Here is a 23,139-nt window from a genome sequence, read left to right as displayed (position 1 = left end):
TAGTTCTCATGCACATTGTATTAGGGGCCAGCTGGGTTGGCCTCCGCTCTACACATGAGCCTGATTATGACTCAGTATTGCATTACTGACATTCCTCCATAGCTCTCGCTCTTTTCTCTCTCTCTTCCCCCCCCCCCCCCCCCCCTTCTTTTTCTTTATCTCCCTCTCCCTCTCTCTGTCTACGCTCTCCTGAGGCTGGGCAGAATTTGCTGAGCACCACCCCCCCCCCCCCCCCCACTCCCCCCTCCCTCCCTACCTACCCCTCCCTTGACCCCCTCAGCAAAGCCCAAACTCCCGACACGTGATCCATACAGCTTCAGATCGAATCATCCCACCATTTTCTTTTCCTTTTTTTTTTTCTTTTTTTTTAAAGACGTTCAAGCTGCCCGCCTTTGCCAAACCTTGAAGCCATCAGTGTGTGTTACACATGTTGCCCTGGTCCTAACACTCTCGCATAGTATTTCACATACAGCTGAGGAGGAGGAGGAGGAGGAGGAGGAGGATGGGGGGGTAGAAATTGAAACCGTCAAGCAGCTCAAAGAAAATGTCAGTGGATGCATAAGAATAAGGAGTGTGTGTGTGTGTGTGTGTGTGTGTGTGTGTGTGTGTGTGTGTGTGTGTGTGTGTGTGTGGAGAGTTGTGGGCGTGTTTTGGGGAGAAAGACTGTTAGTTTTCGTGCGACGCTATCAGTGAAGGGACCGGACAGTGATTTCTTTTCTTTTTCTTTTTCCTTTTTCTTTTTTTTTGGGGGGGTGGGGGGGGGATAAAGGGATTTGAACACAGCCCTGAAGATAAGAGTGTAGAGTACGTGACAGGTATCAGCTCACCGTTTAAAAATCCCACACTGGGTTAATCCAGTGTGAGGAGAAGGGGGGGTGTGTGTGTGTGTGTGTGGGGGGGGGTGGCTCATACCACTCCTCGCAGCTCAGCCTTTATGCTGCCCAGCACGAGAAGAAGGGGCAGGCTGTCTCTCTCTCTCTCTCGCTCTGTCTCTCTTTCCCTCTCGTCCTTCCTCTGTCACTTCCTCCCTCCTTCCCCCTCTTCCCTCTTACCTCTCTTGCATTCTCCTTGCCAATCTGTCCCTCCCTCTCTCTCCCTTTCTCCCTCTCTCTCTCTCTCCCTCTCTCTCTCTTCCTGACTTCCTTCCCTCCCTCTCCTCCTCCTCCTCCTCCCCTCCCTCTCCTCTCTCTCTCTCTGTCTCTCTGTGTCACTGGAGAGCGTCTCAGTGTGAAAATGCCATCCTGCTCTCCAGACTGTTGCCTCTTTCAGGCTGTGGAGGTAAGAGACTTGTGTGTGTGTGTGTGTGTGTGTGTGTGTGCGTGCGTGTGTGTGTGCGTGTGTGTGTGTTCGTTTCTTTTCTGGATGACTGTCGTGAGGTCTGTGTGTGTGTGTGTGTGTGTATGTGTGTGAGTGTAGATGTATGTGTGTGTGTGTGCGTGTGTGTGACTGTTACCAGTCTGCAGCGATGAGGACCTTTGCATTTCTCCCTCTCGATGTTTCTAAAACTTTTCTCACACAAAGCTCATGCGTCATGAATTTACTTTTTTTTTTTTTTTTTTTTTTTTTTTTTTCTTTTTTACGGGGGGCGTGTGGGAAGAGACGAGGGAGTCTTCTGGCTTTGCAGAGGTAGTGAGTGCTGTGACGTTGTTTCTGGTTGCAATCGGAGTCTCTATCTCAGCGTTGCTGTGCTGGTGCCTCTGGTGTTTTGTGTCATTTCTAGGCCACCGTTGCCTGTCGTTTTTTAAGGTGTTTTCGTGTGTTTCCACTTCTCGGTTGCCATTGTTCGACTTTATTTTCCATGCCCACCCCTCCAGGCGCTCGCCCATCACCAGCTTTGTGTCTTGTTTCATGTAATTTTCAACATTTGTTCCCCGGCGGGTTTTGTGTGAAGTGCAGGGAAGCAGAATCCCTGCTGTGGACAGAAAATGTTAAGTACATGGGTGCGTGAGAATACACGCACAAACATACATGCACAGACAATTCCTCTCCTTCTCACTTTCCGGTCCTCATTCTCTCATATCTATGTGTGTGTTTGTGTATTACGCTGCGTGTGAGAGCGAGCTCACCATGGTGTGTGTGTGTGTGTGTGTGTGAATCTGCTCATACAGTGGTGTGAAGCAGCTGGTCTGTGGTTATCTGTGCAGCAACACACTTGAAGAAGGCAAAATTACGGCCGATTTTAAATGTTGCTTTGGACACTTGGCTGAAATGGTTCAAAATGGCGCAACAATGGAAGTTACTCCGGCTCAGAACTGTACCCGCTCTCTGTTCCCGGCGGTGACAGTTTTAGGAGACAAAAAGCAACATGTGTAAATCCACCGTGTTATTTCACTGTCCAAGTGTGAAAATGTGGTTTTCTCTGTTTTTCTGACTGTGGACGTTCTTTGCATGCGACACAAAACGTGTCATTGTGGGTTGTACGCAAGCAGGTTTACACGCATATTCGTGGAAGTGCGTGTTAGTAAGTTTGGTTGAGCTGTGGACAAAAGGGTTGAGCTGAGAGCGCATGGGCCAGCCGACCTTTCCTGGACGTCATCATTCCTCTTCTTTTTTTTTTTCTTTCTTTTTCTTTTTTTTTTTAAGCGTTGCTCATGTTGCGATGACAGAATGTGAACAGGACTTTTTAAAGGTGGACTTCATAAAGCACCTGGTTATGGAGGTAAATGTAACCGCAGACCTGCTCCACTCTTCGTCTTTATTCGCAGTTTTGAATTCCCGAAAGCGACTCGGGACATGTAACGCCTTCTCACTGTCTCACTGTTTTCAGCCAAGTAACAACATGACATTTCCCTGCTGTCATGTGCATATATCCCCATCATTATTCTCATGTATATATTTTCAGATAGTGAAGGTGTGGAGCGAGGATGGGGCTGGTAAAGTGGTGGAGATCCCGGCAGACATGACGGCCAGAGACGTCTGTCAGCTCCTGGTCTACAAGAGCCACTGTCTGGACGACAACGCCTGGGCGCTGGTGGAGCACCACCCCATCCTCGGCCTTGGTAAGGATGTGTCGGTGTGTATATGTGGATCCAGGTGTGGACTTGGTGCACTGTTTAGTCTTTTTTTTTTGTTCTTTTTTTTTGTTTTTGCAAGGATCAACTCTTATTTTGAGTGTCTCTGCTAATACGTCGTGTATATGCAGCGATGTAGCAGGTTATGAAAAGATGGTTAGAAAGCGTTACAACTTCCATTGAGGCCAAATCTGTCACATCAGTGATACTGCACTCAGTTTTACTCTGCTTTTCTTTGAAAGGCCACGGCTCTCTGGTGGGTTTGCCTTCCACTGCATTCTAGTATCTTTAGGAGGGTCTTTTCTGCAGGTGTGTTTCAGTCTTGTATGTGTGTGTGTGTGTGTGTGTGTGTGTCTATACTTCTTTTGTGGGTCTCTGCATGGGTGGGGATACTCTCTTGTGTGTACTCTCAGTGTGTATGTTCACTTGAGCATGGCACGAGTGCTTGTATGCCTTCTATAGGGCTCGGGTAGGGAGGTGTGGCGGTCATAGGATTAAGTATTTTCCGTGTTCTGCTCACATGCCCGCTCCCTCCCAAATCATTCGCTCAGGAGGGGTGAAGAAGAAGAAGAAAAAAAAAAGGAATAACACACTTTACTTTTGCCATGTCTCCTGTTGAACCTGTATGTTTTTGTTTTTTTTTTCTCTGCGTCCGTCTTTGTCCTCAATGAGGCTTTCCGACACCCGAGTTGTAATTTTAGAGTCAAAGGATCACTTTGTGTTTTGCTGCTTGATCTACGTTTCTGGAAAAAAGTGCACTGGAGAGATGGAATGTGAGGTGAGGAGAGGGAGGGAGGGGAAAAGAGGGAGAGAGAGAGAGAGAGAGAGATGAAGGGAGAAAGAAAGAGAGACAGAGAGGAAGAGAGGAAGAGAGGGAGAGAGAGAGAGAGAGAGAGAGGGGGGGAAGGGCGGAGAGGTCTGGACTAAAGCGTCATACCAGAGCTGCAAAGAACCAATCGTGGGTCTCCGTCGGACGAGCCCCTAGCCTTCCTAGCCAATCAATCTTTTCTTAACCCTCCACAGGAAATTCCCCTGCTTGCAGCCAGCACACACACACACACACACACACACACACACACACACACACACACACACACACACACACACACACACACACACACACACACACAGACTCCAGACATTTCCACTTCTAAAATGCAGAGAGAATCCTTTTTTTATTTTTTTTATTTTTAGCAAAAACAGTGTCCACGGTTTCACCGAAATGTGTGTGTACGAGTGTGTGTGTGTGTATGGGTGTGTTTTGCCTTAATAAAGCAAGACTATGCGAGTTAATCTGGAAGGGAGAATTAGTGTTAAACCCTGCTTGCTATCATTTCATGTGTGTGTGTGTGTGTATGTGTGTCCATCCAGAACTGGAACATCCTGTCACAATCAATTTCTAATCGGCCTCACTCTGAGATCATATGCCCTCAATTTCAAGAAAGAGTACAACACACACACACATAGAGAAAGTAATTGGGCCTCTGTGGTGCACAGTGAGCAGGTTAGGTCTGTGTGAGCTCTTAATGTGTGCTTGTGTGTTTGTCTGTGGCTTGTACTTTGCTTATGGCTTCTCTGCTCTCAGCAATCAGCGTAAATACATGACATCATCCCCCCCCCCCCATCTCATGCCACTTCTTCTCTCCACCTTCACCTCCTCCCTCCCTGAATCACAGTGCTTCTTCTTTTCACAGCCCCTCCTCATTTAACCTCTTACTCCCTTGCTTGTCTCTTAGTAACAGGCGATTTTTCTTGCTGTGTCATTGTATACAATAGTGTGTGATTTAGTGAAAAATAAAGAAGTGGCCTGAAGTCAGTGATCATTTTGATAGACAAAAAAATACCAAAAAAAATATCTCTTATATCTGAACACACGTTAACTGCATTCTCAGTAATGCTTGCGTTTATGCTTAATTTCAATTATCATACAACATGCTGTGTATAATGCATTCACAGCTATGATTTTACTATGACACTCTATTTTTGCAAAAAGGTTTAAAAGACTAATTATCTCCCGTTTATATGAATCATATCAATTATCCACTTAAATTAAACCTTTTTTTTTTTTTTAAACAAACAACATCAATTTAAACTGATTTTCACTGGGATTTTATGTTTTGGCACATCAAAAAGTTGCTGTTTCCTGCTTCCAGAGGACACTGTTGAAAGCAGTTTATACTAAACAAGGTCCTTTGGTGACAAGGACATTTCAGAATATGCTTTCAGTATTAAAAAGAGAGTGAGGAAATGCATGCTAAAGAGCTGCATTTTAAGCTGCAGATCAGCCACTCCCTAAACATTATTTAAAAAAGAACAATGAACAGTGAAACTTTTTTGTATTGATTTTTTTCCACCCAATTTCCACCTGTGTTTAATATTCAAATACAAATAAATTATGTCCTTGAAATAAAAATAATGAGCCCTAAAGCTGTGTAAGAAAAAAAAAAAAATCTGTGTCCCTCACAGTCCATCCCTGAGGACAACTCAAAGATGACACAGTTGAGGTGACTAACAGCCTGTGTGTGTGTGTGTGTGTGTGTGTGTGTGTGTGTGTCTTCATACAGAGAGGTGTCTGGAGGACCATGAGCTGGTGGTTCAGGTTCAAGCCTCCATGAGCAGCGACAGTAAATTCCTCTTCAGGAAGAACTATGCCAAATATGAATTCTTCAGGAACCCCCTGGTGAGTCTCTCGCATCCCTGAAATGACCTTTCTCTGACTGCTTCGGTTTAGCACGCAGCCCCACGCACACACTGCCCCACATACACACACATACACACACACACACACACACACACTCACACACAGCTGTTCTGCTGCCGATTTTCCGGCCTTGATATTTTTGGATTGGAGCTGCTGATAGCTAAAATTTCATGCTGAAATTTTAGACAAAAAACTACAGGCACTCATGCACAGTGTTTCCAGGATACAGAAATATTTTTTTCTGGGTGATGTGACAAACCCTCTGTAGCATCAAAAATATCGCAATTTCCACAAAATCTTGATTTATAATTACATGTCTGAGAGTCTTACAGCCACGAAATGAAAATTGAGGACATTTCCAGTTTGGTGGTCAATATATGTCATTTATTTTGACCATGGTAACTGTTTTACTGTAATAAACTATTGTGAAGGCTTACTGATAAAATGATGACTCCCTGACTTTGAAGCAGTCGTGAAGTTTGTTTGCAGTGTGTTGTTAGTTTGTTTTTGTTAATTTACTGCCAGGCTGGTTATGAACTCCTACCCAATGACTGAGCCAGCTAACATTTTCTCTGCCTAGAGATAACAAAAAGGATAAGTCTATTTTGATGGTTTTAGCTTCACTTCTATAGCTCGCAGCCAGCCCCCTCTGTTGGCTGAAATAAGTGCAATGCTAGACGTCTGCTTTAATTACAAACATTAAAAACGGGGACATTTCTGGGGACAGCTCCAGCTGGGGACAGTCCAACAAAAACAGGGACATCTGGTCAGCCTATTGTAGGCACAAAGATGCTTTGAACTAAATGTTTATGTCGTCATGTTTCATGCTCATGAATGACAATAAATGACAATGCTAACATTTTAATGTTTAACAGGTATGTTGTTTACTGTGTTCATCATCTTTGTTTAGCATGTTATCATGCTAACATTTGCAAATTAGCACTAAACAGGAGAATCCACTCAGTTATGACACTGCTACAGTAGGCTACACAGTATAGCCATTATGGTTTTTTGTAGGGACAGATGATATATATAAAAAAAACAATATTTAAATGTTGTTGTCAACTTTTGACTTGGCTTCATTTTAACAGGAAATTAGCACTACTCTCAGTAGTATGTGATATTTTCAAAGCCAGACAACCAGAAGAAAGTGACTTTTAAGAAGGTAAAGGATAGTCTTGTTCATTACAAGGTAGAGTTTATTAGGTGAAACGAGGACAGAGCTAAATGTTAACATCAGTATGCTAACACGCTCTCAATGACCATGCTAGCATGCTGATGTTTTAGCAGGTATAGTGTTTACCATGTTCACCATCTTCGTTTAGTGTGTTACAATGCTAACATTTGCTAGTTAGCACTTGACATGCAGCTGAGGCTGATGGGAAAGTTTTGGACAAATATAATGGCAATCCTCATTGTGGCGCAAGATTAAAAGTCAGGGATCACCAAAGTCTTGGATTCAGCCTCTGGGGACCATTAATGTCTGTACAAAATTTGACCGCTACCTGTTCAACAGCTGCTGAGATATTTTGATCTGCACCATTATAGTGACTGACAGACAGATATTACCTTCCCCAGGAGAAAACGTCTAGCTAGCTAAAAGCACTGAATGTTATTCATGCTCTCTTCTGTTGATCAAAGCTCTGTAGTATTTTTGTAGTATACTGATCTACTGATCAATTCCACAACTAATATAATTTTCATCCCGTTTTTTTTTTTTTTTTATCAAGACAGAGTGAATCATTGTTCATATTTAGTAAAAGCCCAGTATTGTCCCATATCAGTCTAACTTTGTACACAATGCACTCTTTGTGTTGTCTCTCACTGTTTGGGCTCTCTGTGGTCACACTATGTTTTATTTCTGCCCTCCTTCTGGTGATGTAGAGGCTGAAGCTCATTCTACTTTTGCACCCATTTCGAGTCATTTTGGATGGGAACATGAGCTGAAAAATAAAATGCAAAGCTGTTCATCATTTTAAAGACACAAACCTGCCTCTGACAGCCAGCATGTCAGTGTTAGCCAGCTTGCGTGGCATCTTTTGCTGATGTGGACTCAGCGTGGGGCTCTGCTGTTATGTGCTGGCTGGGTATACGGTGACATTATTGCCGTGGTGATTTAGGTGTGTGTCAGAGCCAGCAGGTGACCTCAGCTCTGTGGTAATGAGCACACTAAAACACCAGAGTGCTGGCCGCGGCCTGTCAATCATGCTAAGAGTAGCGCTGCTGGCTAAAGGGGATTACATCAGCGGGTGAGATCATACTGCATCTACTCCCAGGCTGGAGTGCCCTCTCTCTCTCTCTCTCCCCACCACTTTGCCTCTGAGTCCTTGTACTCATCAAACACACACACACACACACACACACACAGAACGAGAGATGTATTCTGCATAGAGAAACACTACCCCACTCTGAGCTTGCATATGCACTAAGTGTTTTCTAGTACTGCCCTCTTTCCCTCCCTTCTTCTCTCTCTTTTCTTTCTCTCTCGCTCATTGTCGGTCTCTCTGTGTGTTTTTCCATCCAGAACTTTTTTCCAGAGCAGATGGTGGCTTGGTGTCAGGAGTCTGATGGCTCAATTCCTCAGTCACAGCTCTTACAGGTGAGGCGATGACTAAGTGAAAGGACACATACAACTCTAATAGCATGCATGCGAAGACTTGATTCATTACCTAACCCCTAAGTGTTACCTCAGCTTTAATTTAATCCTACATCTAAATCTTAACTCTAAAGTAGCTGCCCTGCAAAGAGTGAAAGCAGGAAAATGTTCTCACCATGGAGGATTTTTATCTCTGTGAGGACATCTGGTAATCCAAAAATATGCATGCACACACACAGCTCCTGAAATCTGCTAATTGCATTCACCCAGTGTTGTCACTGCCAGATTTTTAGGAATACAGAAAGAAGAGCATGGACATTATAGTTTTTGAAATGGATTTTACAGCAGGAGAAATATGTATGTTTTAAGGATGTTAAAGGCACAAACAACCGTGGTACCAATAGATGCTGTTGTGTGTTTTTTCCCAGAACTTTCTGAACTCTAGCACCTGTCCAGAGATCCAGGGCTATCTGTACATGAAGGAGCCGGGACGCAAGTCCTGGAAGAAGCTCTACATGTTCCTGCGACGCTCGGGTCTCTACTATTCTACTAAAGGAACATCCAAGGTGATAAATTACTGCTGTAAAGGAGACTAGCATTTTTCAAGTTTTCTCTGCTGTTTAAAATTTTGTTTATCCCAGTTTTTCTTTAGGGAGCGCTGATGTCTAATCAAAGAATAAATCAACTTCTAATTTCATGTTTTGTTAAATGAAAAATAAAATAAAGACAGAGAAAAAAAGCACAAATCTTTTTTTTTCAATTTCCAGAAGAAAACATGAACAAATGTAAAATAGATGTCTATAATCCTTCTCCCTCCCCCATCAATCTCTGCCTTCCTCTGACTGAACAGGAACCCCGGCATCTGCAGCTGCTGTCAGATCTGGAAGACAGTAACATCTTCACCATCATCACCGGCAGAAAACTTCACAATGCCCCCACAGACTACCAGTTCTGCATCAAGGTAACACACACACAAGGAAACACAGCAACTTGAGCAACTCATTTAATCCAGCTCTGAAGATTAGATGAGATAATTTCACTCTTTTCTTCATTTAAATCTGTAGTGACACATCCCATACAGGGAACAGTATATCCATTTCCATCCTATCAGAGGTGGATGACGGGCTGTTATCTGTGCGTGTGTGTGTGCGCGTGCATGTTTGTGTGTGTGTGTGCGTGTCAGAGGACTGTGTGTCCCACTCCAGGAGTTATCTGTGGTGGGTCACCTGCTGATCTGGGATAAACCCAGTCGGATAAGCTGGGATGTTACAGCGAATCTGGCCCGCCTAACCCCCTCCCTCACCTCTCTATTACACACACACACACACACACACACACACACACACACACACACTAGACGGCCGGTATGTCAGATGCTGTCAGCGGGGGTGACAGTGCAGGATTGGGTACGGGATTTTACTTTGCTGCTGGGGGTGGCTGGATTGTTGCTATGGCGACATAAATGAATTTATCAGTAGGGGTTGCTTTTAAGGAGCCGTGTGTCTAACATCTCTTGTTACTGGTGGAGGAGGAGGGAGAAAATCTGTGCTGTGATGTTTGAATAGTCGTTGCTTGCGGGGGTGTATTATATTGTTGTTTACATATAACACTAGAGAGTTTAATTAAATGTCATTCATTAACTGTGAACTGACACCTGAGAAAGTCGACAAGCTTAAAGTTTGTGTATCATTCAGAAGTGTGAGCCGACTTTATTGTCTTTGAGAGCATCACTGAATTGATGGATGATTGGGTGAAATCATAGTAAAGCAGTTACTATCAGGTGCCATTGGCCGGTTAAAGTGAGGCTATTCAACTTTCTTTCTTTCTTTCTTTCTTCTACAAGTGAAAAGTTGAATTCACAATCAATACAACACACTTTTGTTTGATTTACTCAGAGGCTGCTACACACTCGGTCTGGTACGACCAGTAGATTATTGTGGCTACTGTTAGCTAATGTTAGCTAACGTTAGAGTGATATTGATATTGAGTGATATTGAGATTAGTGAGTTTGCTAGTGAGTTTCCTACTGTGCTACTGTTTTATCATTTACCATTATTCCATAATTGTTACCTGGACATGATGTAGTCTTGCTTTAAGAGTGATCATAAATACAACTTTATGGGTGTTTGTTGTTGTTTGTCAACCTCTCTATTGTATATGTGATGTATTTGATTGCAAATAATGTACCACCAATTTTCCAATCTTTTTTTTCCTTTTGTCTTTCTCTTTTGTAGTCTCTGCCCTGTCACAGGGTTCAGGGTTTCCATGTACAGAAAACTGAATTGCCGAAAACCACAAAAGAGACCTTACGTGTTCATGATGTGCATCTCATTAATGTAATGTCCCACTGTGTCTTCTGTCTAACAGCCCAGCAAAGTGAGGGGCGACTGTAAGGAGCTAAAGATGCTGTGTGCAGAGGACGAACAGAGCAGGACCTGCTGGATGACTGCCTTCAGACTGCTCAAAGTACATCCTTTATTTTTATGTTGTTGTAGTTAAATCCAAGGCTGTGAGGACTACTACTGTACAGCTCATAGAGGGTTGACAAATGCTGCTATTTGGCATCCAGTTAGTTAAAAGATAAATTCTCATTTCTTGAAGTCAACATTAAATAATCTGTCCGCACTTTAAAAACATGAGTTGATGTAGTCTCTTCTCTCCTGCCTTCGCAGTATGGGATCGTACTGTATCAGAGCTACAACATCCCCCAGCAGAGGAAGTCCAACCTCTCACCTTTCACAGCGCCTGTGGTAAGGATCTGCGCTGACATCACTTTCTTACAACCCTGATCTAATGCCCCCAGTCAGCGAAGGACCAGTCCAGATTGAACTGTTAGTTAGCTGATTGGAAACCATTGGTGACTGGCTGATTGGTGACCACCTCGTTCTCCTTAAGAGGAAAAAACACAACTTATGCATTTTGCATGAGAAGGATTTGTTAAATACTAAAATGAGTTTCTATTCAGATGATCATTGCTGCTGTTGACCTTTGTTAATGAGGTGAAAGAAGTTCTGCAGCGAAAGGCTTATGGTCCAGATTCAGGTCAGGCTGCTCATTTAAACAAACAGCAGGCTATAACAAAAGTACATCCGGCACATAACCTCTTATCCCGGAGTTATTTACAAAGGTGAACATTTACATAATGCTCATACACACATACGGTGTATAAAAGATTGAACACACAGCAAACAGAGACCTGCATTTTTGTATGCTGTGTTACACTAAGACTAATCACCTCACACCATGAGGTGTTGGTAAAAGTCCCATAAGCTCCTTTGGAAAGATTGTGAGTTAAAATAAGTGACAAATCTCTAGAATCTGTTCAAACTTTGTACTTTTTGAACATTAGACTTGTGGAGTGAGTTTAGTTTAAAGACTCGTGGTCATTTAAGTTTCCCCCACTGTAGAACAGTATGTACACACTCGCAAATCATTGTACCCGCTGCAACAATTATCTTTGATATCAATTAATCAGACATTAATCTTTATTCATTGCTCAACCGCGAAAAATAACACAAGATGATGTCTGCAAATGTCTTGTTTTGTCAAACCAACTGTCTAAAACTCAGCCGCTGCATAACTCATTTTCATCAGTCATTTTCAAAATAATTGCTGATTAATTTTCTGTTGATTGACCAATTGATTAATTTGATTGCATTAAATTTAATCACTCTAATTTACAGATTATGATGACAAATCTTGAGTGTTCCCATAGAATTTTTTATGATTTTCGACTGGGCATAAAGATAAGTAAAAATGTATAAAATCTTACCTTAAATAGGGCAAATTTAAGGCACTAGATTTTTAATGTTATTATAAATTCTTGACTTTTGTGGCCAGGTGATTGTGGCAACCCTTTTGCTTTTCTTCTAAAAGGCATTAGTAGTATATATAAGAGCTATTTGGTTGAATTTATTTTTGGCGGAGGCAGAGGTCTAAGTAATTAATTAAAAAGAAACCTTGAATAATTTGAGCAGGAGAGGCAGAAAGCCAGGGGAGGCTTGTGCTGTTCCTCAGAGCAGCTTTTTGTGGATTGGCTGAAGTGGGTCTGTGTGCAGACAGGATTTGTCATGCCCCAGTGAGTGTGTCTGGCTTGTTTGACCTCTGACCTCTTGCCTACCCCTCCTCCCCTTCACCCAACCACTTGTGCACCCCCTCCTCCTATTCCGCACCTACCACCACCCTTACCCTACCCTCCCACCCTGCCACGTCTCTTAACAGCGGAGTGTATCTGAGAACTCCTTGGTGGCCATGGACTTCTCCGGACGGACCGGTCGCGTCATCGACAACCCTGTCGAGGCCCAGAGCGCCGCCCTGGAGGAGGGACAGACCTGGAGGGTAAGAGGGAGGGTGGATGAAGCTTGGCCTATGGGCTGGATAAATCCGCAGAAAATAGATGAGTTGAGATTACAAACATGGATTTAAGGTCCAAATGTGTCATGATGAATTTAAGATATTAGTTACTGTATATATTATCAGCTTTCATATAATTTGGTTTTGGTAAAGTACCCTTGTTACCCTACAACTATGGAGGGTTTTCACTACACAAGGCATTTTGTGTAGAAATGTTTTTCGTGGAAAGAGTGCGCATAAGCCGTCTTCCATTTTGAACTAATGTATCTTTCCCCTCCAGCACTTTTCTTAGTAGATTTCAGTGTGCAGCAGCTCCACTTATCTGTTGCTGAGATCACAGCTTATAGAGCCAGAGCAGGACACAGCTGCTCACTTCACATCATGTTTGTGGGTTTACCTCGCTGTGATAAAACACAGTTGCCCGGCAATACAGAAAATTTTTACAAAAAAGACTTGGTTCAAAGGGGAGCGTTAGTCTGAGAGATTCTGGCTTGATATGATGTTATCTCATGGCAAATGTTGGTCAATTCTTCTCCACAGAAGCGGAGCCAGCGTATGAATGTCCTGGGCAGTCCCAGCCCCCTGCACCCGTCCTCCCTGAGCACAGGTACTCTCACTTAGACAAACAACACACTGATGTAAAATTATTCTGAAGTTATGTGTTGCGAAAATGCTCAAACAGCGATTGTTTGTCTGTCTTCCAGTGATCCACAGGACACAGGTATGGTTTCATGGTCGCATCATGAGAGAGGAAGCCCACAAAATGATCATACAACAAGGCCAAGTGGACGGGTAAGGACGACGATATGCTGAGTGGGAAAAGGTTGAGAGGCTGATTTGGCGCCGTGTTATCTCAGGATAAATATTGCTCATGTGAAACATGGTTGAAAGATTCATTAAAAAGCAGCAGGTGGAGATTATTGGATCAAGTAGAACTATATGAATAAAAAAATATGAAAAATAGAGACATAATTGCTGCGAAGAAAAAAAGCCCCGCATTTTAGCCTTTACCCAGCGGATTAAGATAAAGTTCTCTAAGAGTCACACTCCTACAGCAGCATGTCATCAGGCATTTCAGTTCAGTTGTGTTATATATTTTATACTTTTCATCAAACACTTGAAACATTTCTCACTCGTGTTCTCTGTGTGTATCAGGTTATTCCTGTTGCGGGACAGTCAGAGTAATCCCAAGGCTTTCGTGCTCACCTTGTGCCACCACCAGAAGATCAAGCACTTCCAGATCCTACTGGTCAGTCACATGACACAACACAGTCAAAATGCTGCAGGAAATGTCATGCTCACTGGTACAATCCACTGCAATAGGGCACAGAGAGGCAGATCACTGCACCACTCATTCAGAAAATCAAAATTGTGCTAACAAATGCATTTTTATTAGGTCATGTCGTATCCCAGTTACTAAACTACAGTTATTGCCTCAAAAGCCAAATGAATCTCAAAGGTTTTCATTCAACTATTTTCCAAAATGTAAAATGCTTTTTTTAGATTTTGAAATCGGGTTTTCCTTCCTTCCTCCCAGGCAGCCATTTGTTTGCAGAAATCAACTTGAAATGCTTTAAAGGGCCAGTTCACCCAAATTACAACAAACACATTTTGTCGTTTACCCCTAGAGGTCACAGATAAACTTTTGTTTGCAGAGGTTTTGAGATATCAGCTTGATATGAGATTTCTAATACTTTGAGGCTATACTGTACAGGTGAACACTGGGAAATGGTTAATAAATGTTTCAACCATAATGGAATAGTCGTTTTTAAATCCACTGCCATGCTAGCAGCTGTATGAGACAGTAGCTTTGAATTAAATGCAAACATTAGCATGCTAGGATGCTAAAATGTTGACATTTAGGAAGTAAAATTTTTACCATGTTCACCATCTTGTTTAGCATGTTAGCATGCTAACAGTTGCACAAAGTTCAACTGAGGCTGATGGGAATGCCATGAGTTTTGCAGTTATTTGATCATAAACCAAAATATTGGACACATTGAAATTTTGATCTGATGAAAAGTTAAATTCTTCCTGGGTGGATAATAAATGTCTGTACTATATTTCATGGCAATCCATGCACTAGTTGTTGAAATAGTTCAGTCTGGATGAAAGTTGTGGACCAACCAACAAACTGCCGTTGACATACCTGAAGCCTCGCCACTAGCATGGCACTTCATTACATGGTCATCTATTTGCTCTGCTGCCACCTGATGATGTTGCATGTTCTCTCAGTAGCTTATAGTGATAAAAGTATACATGTCATGTTGTCATGTGATGGCTGACTGTCCTCTCTCCTCCCTCTGGCTGCTGTCTGAAGTGTGAGGAGGATGGTCAGGTGTTCTTCAGCCTCGACGACGGCACCACCAAGTTCGCTGACCTGATCCACCTGGTGGAGTTCTACCAGCTCAACAGAGGAGTGCTGCCCTGCAAGCTCAAACACCCCTGCACCGCCGTGGCCTTGTGACACTCCACCCTCCCCCACGCACACACACCTCCACCCTTTTTTTGCACACCTTTCACCCTGAGACCCTGCCCCCCCAATCTGCCCCTCTCTCAGCAACGCAATGAGGTGGAGGAGATAGAGAAAAGTTAAGTCAGGTTTTGGGGATGTGAGCGACTCAGCAGGAACGGGCTTTTGCAGGTTTGATGTGCCGTGCTGTTCTCCGCCTTACCGCTGTTTGGATGTTTGAATGGGAACCGTCTGGACAGTCCAAGCGTTGCAGATTGTGGACCCGGCAGTTGCCCAACTCCTGCGATGTGGTCGTGGAGACTCGGTTGTTTTGTCATTGCTGTTTTGACCCTTGAGAGAGACCATTCATTGTGAAAACACAAGAGAGCTAAGATCTGTTCAGCAGGAGTGCTGCAGGTCTCTCGGATGGATCTCTCCCTTAAAGTCCCTCGCCCTTCCATGCCTTGACCTCCCCCATCCTCCAGGCCTGATAAGCTGTGGTGCCCGCCCCACCCTCGCCCCCTCACTACCGAGGAGGGCGAGGAGCGCCACCCTCTGACTTCCTCATCGATCATCAGGGATGGATGGGAACCTCTCTGGGTCTTATCAAACTCGATCCAGGAGTTTTCTCAACCTGTGCAGTCCAGTCTGGATAAGCTGACACCCTGCCCCCCCACTCTCCACCCCCCTGACCCTCCTCCCCCCTGACCCTCCTCCCCAACACCCGAGCGGACATGACGTATCGTCTCTGGGGTGTCCTATTCCACAATCCCCCTGGTGCAACCCCAGATCTTGCCTCCACACAAGCTCAGAGAAAAAGAAAAGTGGAAAGAGAAAAGAGAAGTAGCTAAAGGCAGGATGAGCAGAGCAGTGGCGAGGGTTTGCTGAAAGGACAGAGGAATGTTTATCAGGAAGGCTGTAACAAGCCTCTCTTGTAGAGTTGATTACTTGATGTCATTTTAATGCTGTTTGATTACTGTTGATTCAATGCAGAACTAGTTTTGCACTCCCAGGCGGACAGACAACAGCTGTTCTCTCTAGCTAAATGAAGCTGCCTGCTCTTCGTTCGTCGCCCTCCTCTTCCTCCTTCACCCCTCCCTCCCCTTCCCTCCTTCTGAATAGCATGCGTGTGAATTTCCACCAGCTCTGATTGGATTACAGTGGCGTGGGAGCAAAAGAGAGTCATGGCTGATTATGCAGTGCCTTTCAGAAAGGTTTGGGAACATCTTGGACGTACGTGTGGCTCGTACCAGCATGACCACACCACGGCAAAAAAATAAATAACGAATGTGCTCTTGACCCGGCTGCACCGTCTCAAGACTGCGAGGAAGAGGAGGAAGACTGTTAAATACACTCCCGAAAAGTGTGTCCACCCCCAAGCTCCTACCATTTTGAGTCATTTTTTTTTTTAAATCGAAGGGTTAAATCTGTCGGTGACTTTGTCTTTGAATGTCATTTTCTTTTTCCTAAGTCTGTTTTGAGCTCACTGCTTGCACATTTTAATGATCCTGATTTGATATTGATGGGTTGGAGCTGTCATGTTCGGATTCTGACCACTGTTCCCTCACTACAGAAAAGACAAATCAACTAAAGCACTCCCATGATTTTTTTTTTTTTTGCTTTGTTTTTAAATATGGAATTGAACAAATGACTTGAAACGTGAACTCAGCTGACTGTGTGTCGACATAGTCGAATGAGCTTCACTCGCCTTAAGTGAAAATTGTGAGCCTTGTGTATGAAATCGAAGCTGTATTAACATGCACATACCGTAACAGGTTTAAGAAGTTAAAAGAACAGTTTATCATTGGTGGAAATACTCTCATGCCTGAATGCTAAATATGAAGCTACTGTAAGCAGCTGAAGACTAGCTAACTTGGCTCTGTCCAAAGGTAACAAAACCTGTAAAGCTTACTGATTAACATGTTGTGTCTTGTCTGTTTAATCCATACAAAACCCTAAATGTAAAAACAACAATTTGTGGTTTTACTGGAGGTTATGTGACACACTATTTCTAAGCTAAGCTAATCAGCTGCTGACTAGCTTCACATTTAGCATACAAAGTGGTATTGATCTTATCAACAAGAAACTGAATATGTGTATTTCCAAAAATATCAAACTGTTCCCATAAAGTAAAAATCCACTTGAACATGATTCAGAAAACAGGTACTGGTGATGCAACTTTACATCTCTGAGCTCCATTTTCCTGTTTGGTGCTGTATTATTTCTGCAGATAACTGGCTAAAATGTGACATCATGTCCAGATATTTCCAGCAGCTGCCGTGGGAGTTTGGTAGCATCAGTGGTTAACATTGGGTTGTGGTGTCAGTCCCTCAAGAATCGAACAGCAAGGGCTTCTATCTTGAACAGCTATTTTGCAACAATCACGAAGAGAGAGATTAGTTCTGGTGGAGGTGAGAAAGCAGTCTCTACACCAGCAGTAGCCTCGATGGACCAGAATGCATCACAGCCATCAGATATGTAAATCTTCCTGGGTTTTGGAACATTAGCCAGACAAAAAAAAGCAATTTGAAGACAGCACACTGGGTTTTAGGACATTTTTTACCTTTCATAGACCAAACAATTTATTCATTTATCCAAAAGAATCGACAAATCAATCTACAACCAAAATATCTCTTATATGCAGCCTCATATATTTTGTCAAGGTAGCTCAGTTTCTTTGCCCGCAGGCCAATATTTGATTGAAAACAACATGATCATGCCTCTTTCCTGTAGTTGTTGAAAAGCATTCTGGGAGATGAGGTGAAAAGGAGATGAGGCAGGTATCCTAAAAAATGTTGGTCTGTCATAAAAGTAGATGGAGACACTGAATTAAAACAACCACCTTCAAGCCAGATCTGAAAATGTTTGACTTTGGTGCCCCCAAGTGGTGGTATCGAAAAAGACACTGTGGCAGAGTCACTGACTAAATTGGATGAAAGCAGCTGCATGAACTTCAGCAGAATGGGTTAATTTTTCTACAAACAAACAAAACATGCCGTCAGAATAACTATTTTCACATGCTACATTCACATAAATATTCCATGTATTTAGCAGATCATCTGAGTAGATTTTTGTCTTTATATCTGGCCCTGACTGTCTCCTACCAAAACAAAAGTGAGTATCATATTTGTAGGAATATACAACAAGAAGAGATTCTAGAGGAGACATCTTTGAGGTCTTTTTGTTCTTTTCTCCTGCTGCCGTGAGACCAGCAAATAAAAAGCTGCAGGCATGTGACATAACACTTGCTTAGCCACAATCCCTCCCACCCTCACCTGCACCTCCCCTCCATCCTGTGCCAGATTCACAGTGAACAGGGTTATCATGAGGCCATTAGACTCTCCGCAAGGCAAACTACACTCTAAGTACTGTCATTGACACGCAAGCCACTGCCGCCACCAGTCCGCCAGTCATGTGACTTGACGGACTCACCAGCTCTGCGCTCCACCAGTCAGGCCTTTTCTAGTCAGCCAGGGCAGACTCTTCTCCAGGGATTGGATAATGCTTGAACCCCCGCCCCCTGTCCCACCTGTGTCCAGCCTGTAAGCTATGACCCTGTGGTGATTTAAGTGTGTGTGTGTATGTGTGTGTGTGGATGGCCAGACTGTTATATTCACTATTCAGGATTGCTAACGCCGCTGGTTATCATACTTGCCTTTTAGAGACAGTAAGAGGAAGGTTGCTTGTCGGTTGGGTAAAGCTAAGCCAAGTTGTGGATTTAGAGGAGACAGGAGTTTGGCTGGAGGTTTTCCAGCATTCCCAGTCCTCAGCTGAGGATTCTTTCCTGTCTGCCAGAGAGGGATGAAAAGCCACATCGCTATGGGTCAGTGGGGGACGAATCACCGTCTTCTCCTCTGTCCATTTTTAATCACTGTGCTAAAATGCAATCCTATACACAAGTCCAAGTATAAGACTATACCAGTGTACAGTATCATTTGTTTTCTAAGTATGTGAAGCTATGGAGAAGACGTAGATCTAACACTGTACCTAGGTCACAGATCACTATGTATGGGGCGTTATGCTTTTGCTCATAACTCCATGTAAAATGAAGAATGATTTATTTTGTCCTTTTTTTCCATTATTTGATTGTGTGTATATTGACAATATTGTGTATTTTCTTTGGTTTGCCACAAATGACCTTTATACCCTTATGTGTATATATATATATATATATATATATATATACACATATAAGATGAAGAATATACCACAGTATATACAGTATTAAATTAAGCTGTTTTTTTTTTATTTTAAGAGATCAAACTGGATTTCAGTTGTGCATATAAGCTGACAGGCTGACAGAGTCTTCACCTCTGGCAGCATCCAATTCTGATGCCATTTTGCTTCAAAACTACATCTTTTGAATATCCCCTCTTTGACTGTCTGTCACATCTGAATCCACTAATTTACTTTCAAGAAAACACTCCAGTAATTGTTTGGATGGCTATTAACCTTAAAGGAGCTATACATAAGCTTTTTTCTATCGCTACACAGCCAATGTTAACATCAACAGCTGTTTACTTACAAGTCTAGAAGAAACGTTACAAGTTTAGAATCAAGAGCTGTCACCAGTGGTGGAAAGCAACGTCAATTATACTTGTTGTTTTGCCTCTATTTCTATTATTTCTTTTTCTTCTAGTGAAGTTAGCATGCTAACAAGCTATCCCCAGCCCGTCCTGTCACATAATCCTACTTAGCGATAGTGAGTCACCCTAGCGTCCAGTCTGCCCTTAGTTCAGCATGGGAGGATGATGAAATAGTGCTGATCAAAGGGTGCAACAATGGCAGAAGCTCTGGGCAAGCAACCATCATCACCACCACCTTCTCCTGGCAAGAAACCACGTTCGGCAGCAGATAAAACTTACCTATAGCACCTTTAAACACACGTGCACGCACACACACACACACACACACACACACACACACACACACACACACACACACCAGTGGGTTTTCATCAAGAGCACACACACCAACACTTAACCCTTGGGGATATTCTTAGCAGCTTTTGTACACCTTTCATCACAAGTAGTGCTATTAATTATACGCTGTAGCTCAAGAGGATTGTGCATTACACTATGTCCATTTACTCTGATTTTAAGGTGCATAACAAAGTGTTTTTTAAATTCTTTTTCTTAACTAAGCCTATTCTTGCAGCAGGTGCCTCTTGTTTCTGAACAGTAACAAGTCCTTTGTTGCCGTCCGTCCACTCACTGCGTTCATTTACAGTTAGCTGTGACTGTGAAACATAATCCTACTGGAACTAAATCCTAACGTCAGGTCAATGTTGCATACAAGTCCCATCGACATTGGTGACTCTCAGTGTAGGTGCAAGTGAAACTGACTCAATGTTGGTTGTGTTTTATTTTTGGGGTTGAAGTCATCATAAGTTGAAGGCAAATAAACATTTCAGGGAAAGAAAAAAAAAGAGCAAATGAACCGTAATCTTTTTTTTCATTCTTCAGATCCCCCTACTGTGCTTTGCTTCATTATGTCTGTATGGCTCCTGGATCTACATTGTATCCTGTTCAGGTATTTTTGTACAAATAAGGGACTGATATATTCTGTGTTTATTGGAAATTAGAATAAAAGACAACATTGCTATAAACCAAAAATGTGTGTCTGGTGGTGTGTTATTCTCCCTCCTTCTAAAAAACTTCAAAGTTTTCTACCTTTCCAGATGTAACTACACTGTAATTATGATTTCATTGTGAGACAACTTCAAAGTTCAGAAACTGAGATTGTATTGTGCCTGAATATCATAACAAATGGAGAATTGTTAATACTAGCAGGGAAATGTGCACTATAAAGAAAACTTTTACCAAACATAAAGATGTACAACCCCCCAGTTAAAAAATTATTTGAAGGGGTTTTATTATATAATAATAATTTTCCCTACGTTCATACAGTCATTTAACAGGAGCTGAAATTTGGAAATGGGAGGCACAGGAAAAGGTTTGCACTTGCACAAAACATTTCTCTACTTAAAATACAATGTAACAATATGACAACACAATGCCTTTTTCACGTGGCTTTCTCATGCAATCTAAACACATGCATGGTTTATTGGCGACTCTACTGCCTCACTGTACCATGACTGTTTTTATGCCTTAGTATAGTATGACTTTTTATGCGTTACTATACTATGACATTTTTCAACAATTTTATGCCTTACTATACTATGCAATTTTTTGAAGTTGTTATGCCTTGCTATACTGTTATATTTTTATGCCTTACTGGACTATGACATTCATATGACTTACTATTCTATGACATTTTTATGCCTTACTGTGCTATGACGTTTTTATGACAATTCATGCATTACTGTACTGACATTTTTATACGTTACTATAATATTTTTTGATATTTTTATGCATTACTATACTATGACGTTTTTATACCTTACTATACAATGACATTTTTATGACTTTTTATGCCTTATTAAACTGACGTTTTTTTTTTTTTTTGGGGGGGCTTTTTTTGTGCCTTTATTGATAGTGCAGTAGAGAGAGACAGGAAATGGGGAGGCAGAGAGAGGGGGAATGACATGCAGCCAAGGGCCGTCTGATGCGGGACTCGAACCGGGGCCAACCGCAGCGAGGACTGTAGCCTCTACACCGGATGCTCATCTAACTCTGCTAAAGCTGCGGAACAACAGTCTGTATAGGTCGGGGGGAGAAGAAGGAAAGAAAGGGGAAGGAGAAAAATAAAGGAAAAGAGGAAAAATTGAGAGAAATTAAGTGAACTGATAGTCATTAGTGTCTCTGCTGCCCATCACAAGTTATTGGACACAGTTTACGCTCCATTAGTTTGAGAAATATGACCAAACATGACACTTAACTAGAGTATGGCATAGGAAACTGCGGATCAAAAGGTCACCGGTTCGGTTCCCGACTGGAACATGTTGCTACCCAAAATTACCAAGCATTGTAAATCTATCAAATATCACTTAATAAGTGATACAAATTGGATGGGGACTTCTTGTGAATGCCATACAGCCAAATAGCAGTTCATTGTGTTGTTTAGTGTTTACATAATGTCAAAATTTTATTATTAATAATGAAATAATAATAAACTTTATATAGCAATGTAAGAAATATTTGTAAAAATCACCACACCTAGATACATACGTTTTGCATTTACTTTTGGCTAGAATATATTTGATATTTATTTTTAAATTTCAGACCAATAAATTTAAGTATTGAAAGTACTGCAACAATGTAATTCTGAGTGATTAGTTTGCATGCTTTCATGGAACTGTTTGAAATACTATTCTGTTCCTTTGTTGTATTTTCATTATATGCTAGTGTTTGAATAAGTGAAAGATACTTCTGTAGAAAGGTCTAAAATACAGCATTGCTAATGCTGTATTTTAGACTACTTTTGTTTATAATGTAGTAATTTACGGCGTTAACGGTTAAAAATATTTACCTTCTTTGTAGAGTCCATTTTTAGGATACTGCTGAAGGTGGACGTTATGCCGGCTTTGATGTGGTCCAGCCTGCTGAGAATGTCACGTCCATAAACAGCCAGCATCCACCTGTGTGAAGGAATATCTACTGGCTCAGGTGGTTCATGCAACTTGACAGGGAGCAGGCGTGGCCGGGCAGCAAAGTCCGAGCATGCCCCAAGGTATCGGCAGAGGTGCTTAAGCCACTCCTCGCTGTGGTTTTCCCCTCAGTTGTCTGACCAAGCGAGTGGGACTGTTACCGAGGGCCCTCTCCCTCAGAAAGCGAATCACCCGCGTATCACAAGCGTATCTGTATTAAGAGAGAAAGAAGGGGACAAATATTAAAACCAGCTCATCTGTAGTGTGTTCAATGACAAACATCTGTGACATAGGCTAAATTATCTCAGTATACTCACTTTCGAGTCAGGATCAGTCTGAACTCCGGCCTGTGCGCCAAATCCAGCTGTTCCAAGACAGTCTTGCTGGTGGAAAGGTAAGTTGTTTTGCAACCAACTGCACTGCACCAGAGAGTCTCTGTTATCATCAGGTAATACCTATCGACATCCAGAACGTGGC

General features: G+C 42.4%; 1 protein-coding gene across 7 annotated transcripts in view; it reads left to right on the top strand.

The window, feature by feature from the left end:
• The window catches only part of LOC111223500 (growth factor receptor-bound protein 10-like), a 73,533-nt gene extending 52,805 nt beyond the window's left edge, over nt 1-20,728 (top strand). For 5 of the 7 annotated variants that reach the window (XM_022747676.1, XM_022747673.1, XM_022747672.1 and 2 more), the window contains 12 exons: nt 2,843-2,999; nt 5,576-5,691; nt 8,237-8,311; nt 8,737-8,874; nt 9,159-9,269; nt 10,676-10,774; nt 10,981-11,058; nt 12,530-12,646; nt 13,202-13,268; nt 13,366-13,453; nt 13,817-13,910; nt 14,982-20,728. In XM_022747676.1, the coding sequence (XP_022603397.1) occupies nt 2,843-2,999; nt 5,576-5,691; nt 8,237-8,311; nt 8,737-8,874; nt 9,159-9,269; nt 10,676-10,774; nt 10,981-11,058; nt 12,530-12,646; nt 13,202-13,268; nt 13,366-13,453; nt 13,817-13,910; nt 14,982-15,128 (1,287 nt within the window). In that variant the 3' untranslated portion in view covers nt 15,129-20,728. Of the gene's footprint in view, nt 1-1,202; nt 1,279-2,592; nt 2,660-2,842; nt 3,000-5,575; nt 5,692-8,236; nt 8,312-8,736; nt 8,875-9,158; nt 9,270-10,675; nt 10,775-10,980; nt 11,059-12,529; nt 12,647-13,201; nt 13,269-13,365; nt 13,454-13,816; nt 13,911-14,981 lie in introns of those variants that run through there. The other 2 variants (XM_022747679.1, XM_022747678.1) reach the window with 2 other exon arrangements.
• Nucleotides 20,729-23,139: the final 2,411 nt, after the last annotated feature.

The sequence above is a fragment of the Seriola dumerili genome, unplaced genomic scaffold (assembly GCF_002260705.1).
Source record: "Seriola dumerili isolate Sdu_G_001 unplaced genomic scaffold, Sdu_1.0 BDQW01000110.1, whole genome shotgun sequence".
NCBI lineage: Eukaryota > Metazoa > Chordata > Actinopteri > Carangiformes > Carangidae > Seriola > Seriola dumerili.
The sequence above is the reverse complement of the archived record's forward strand: the minus strand, read 5'-3'. Positions and strand labels throughout refer to the sequence as shown.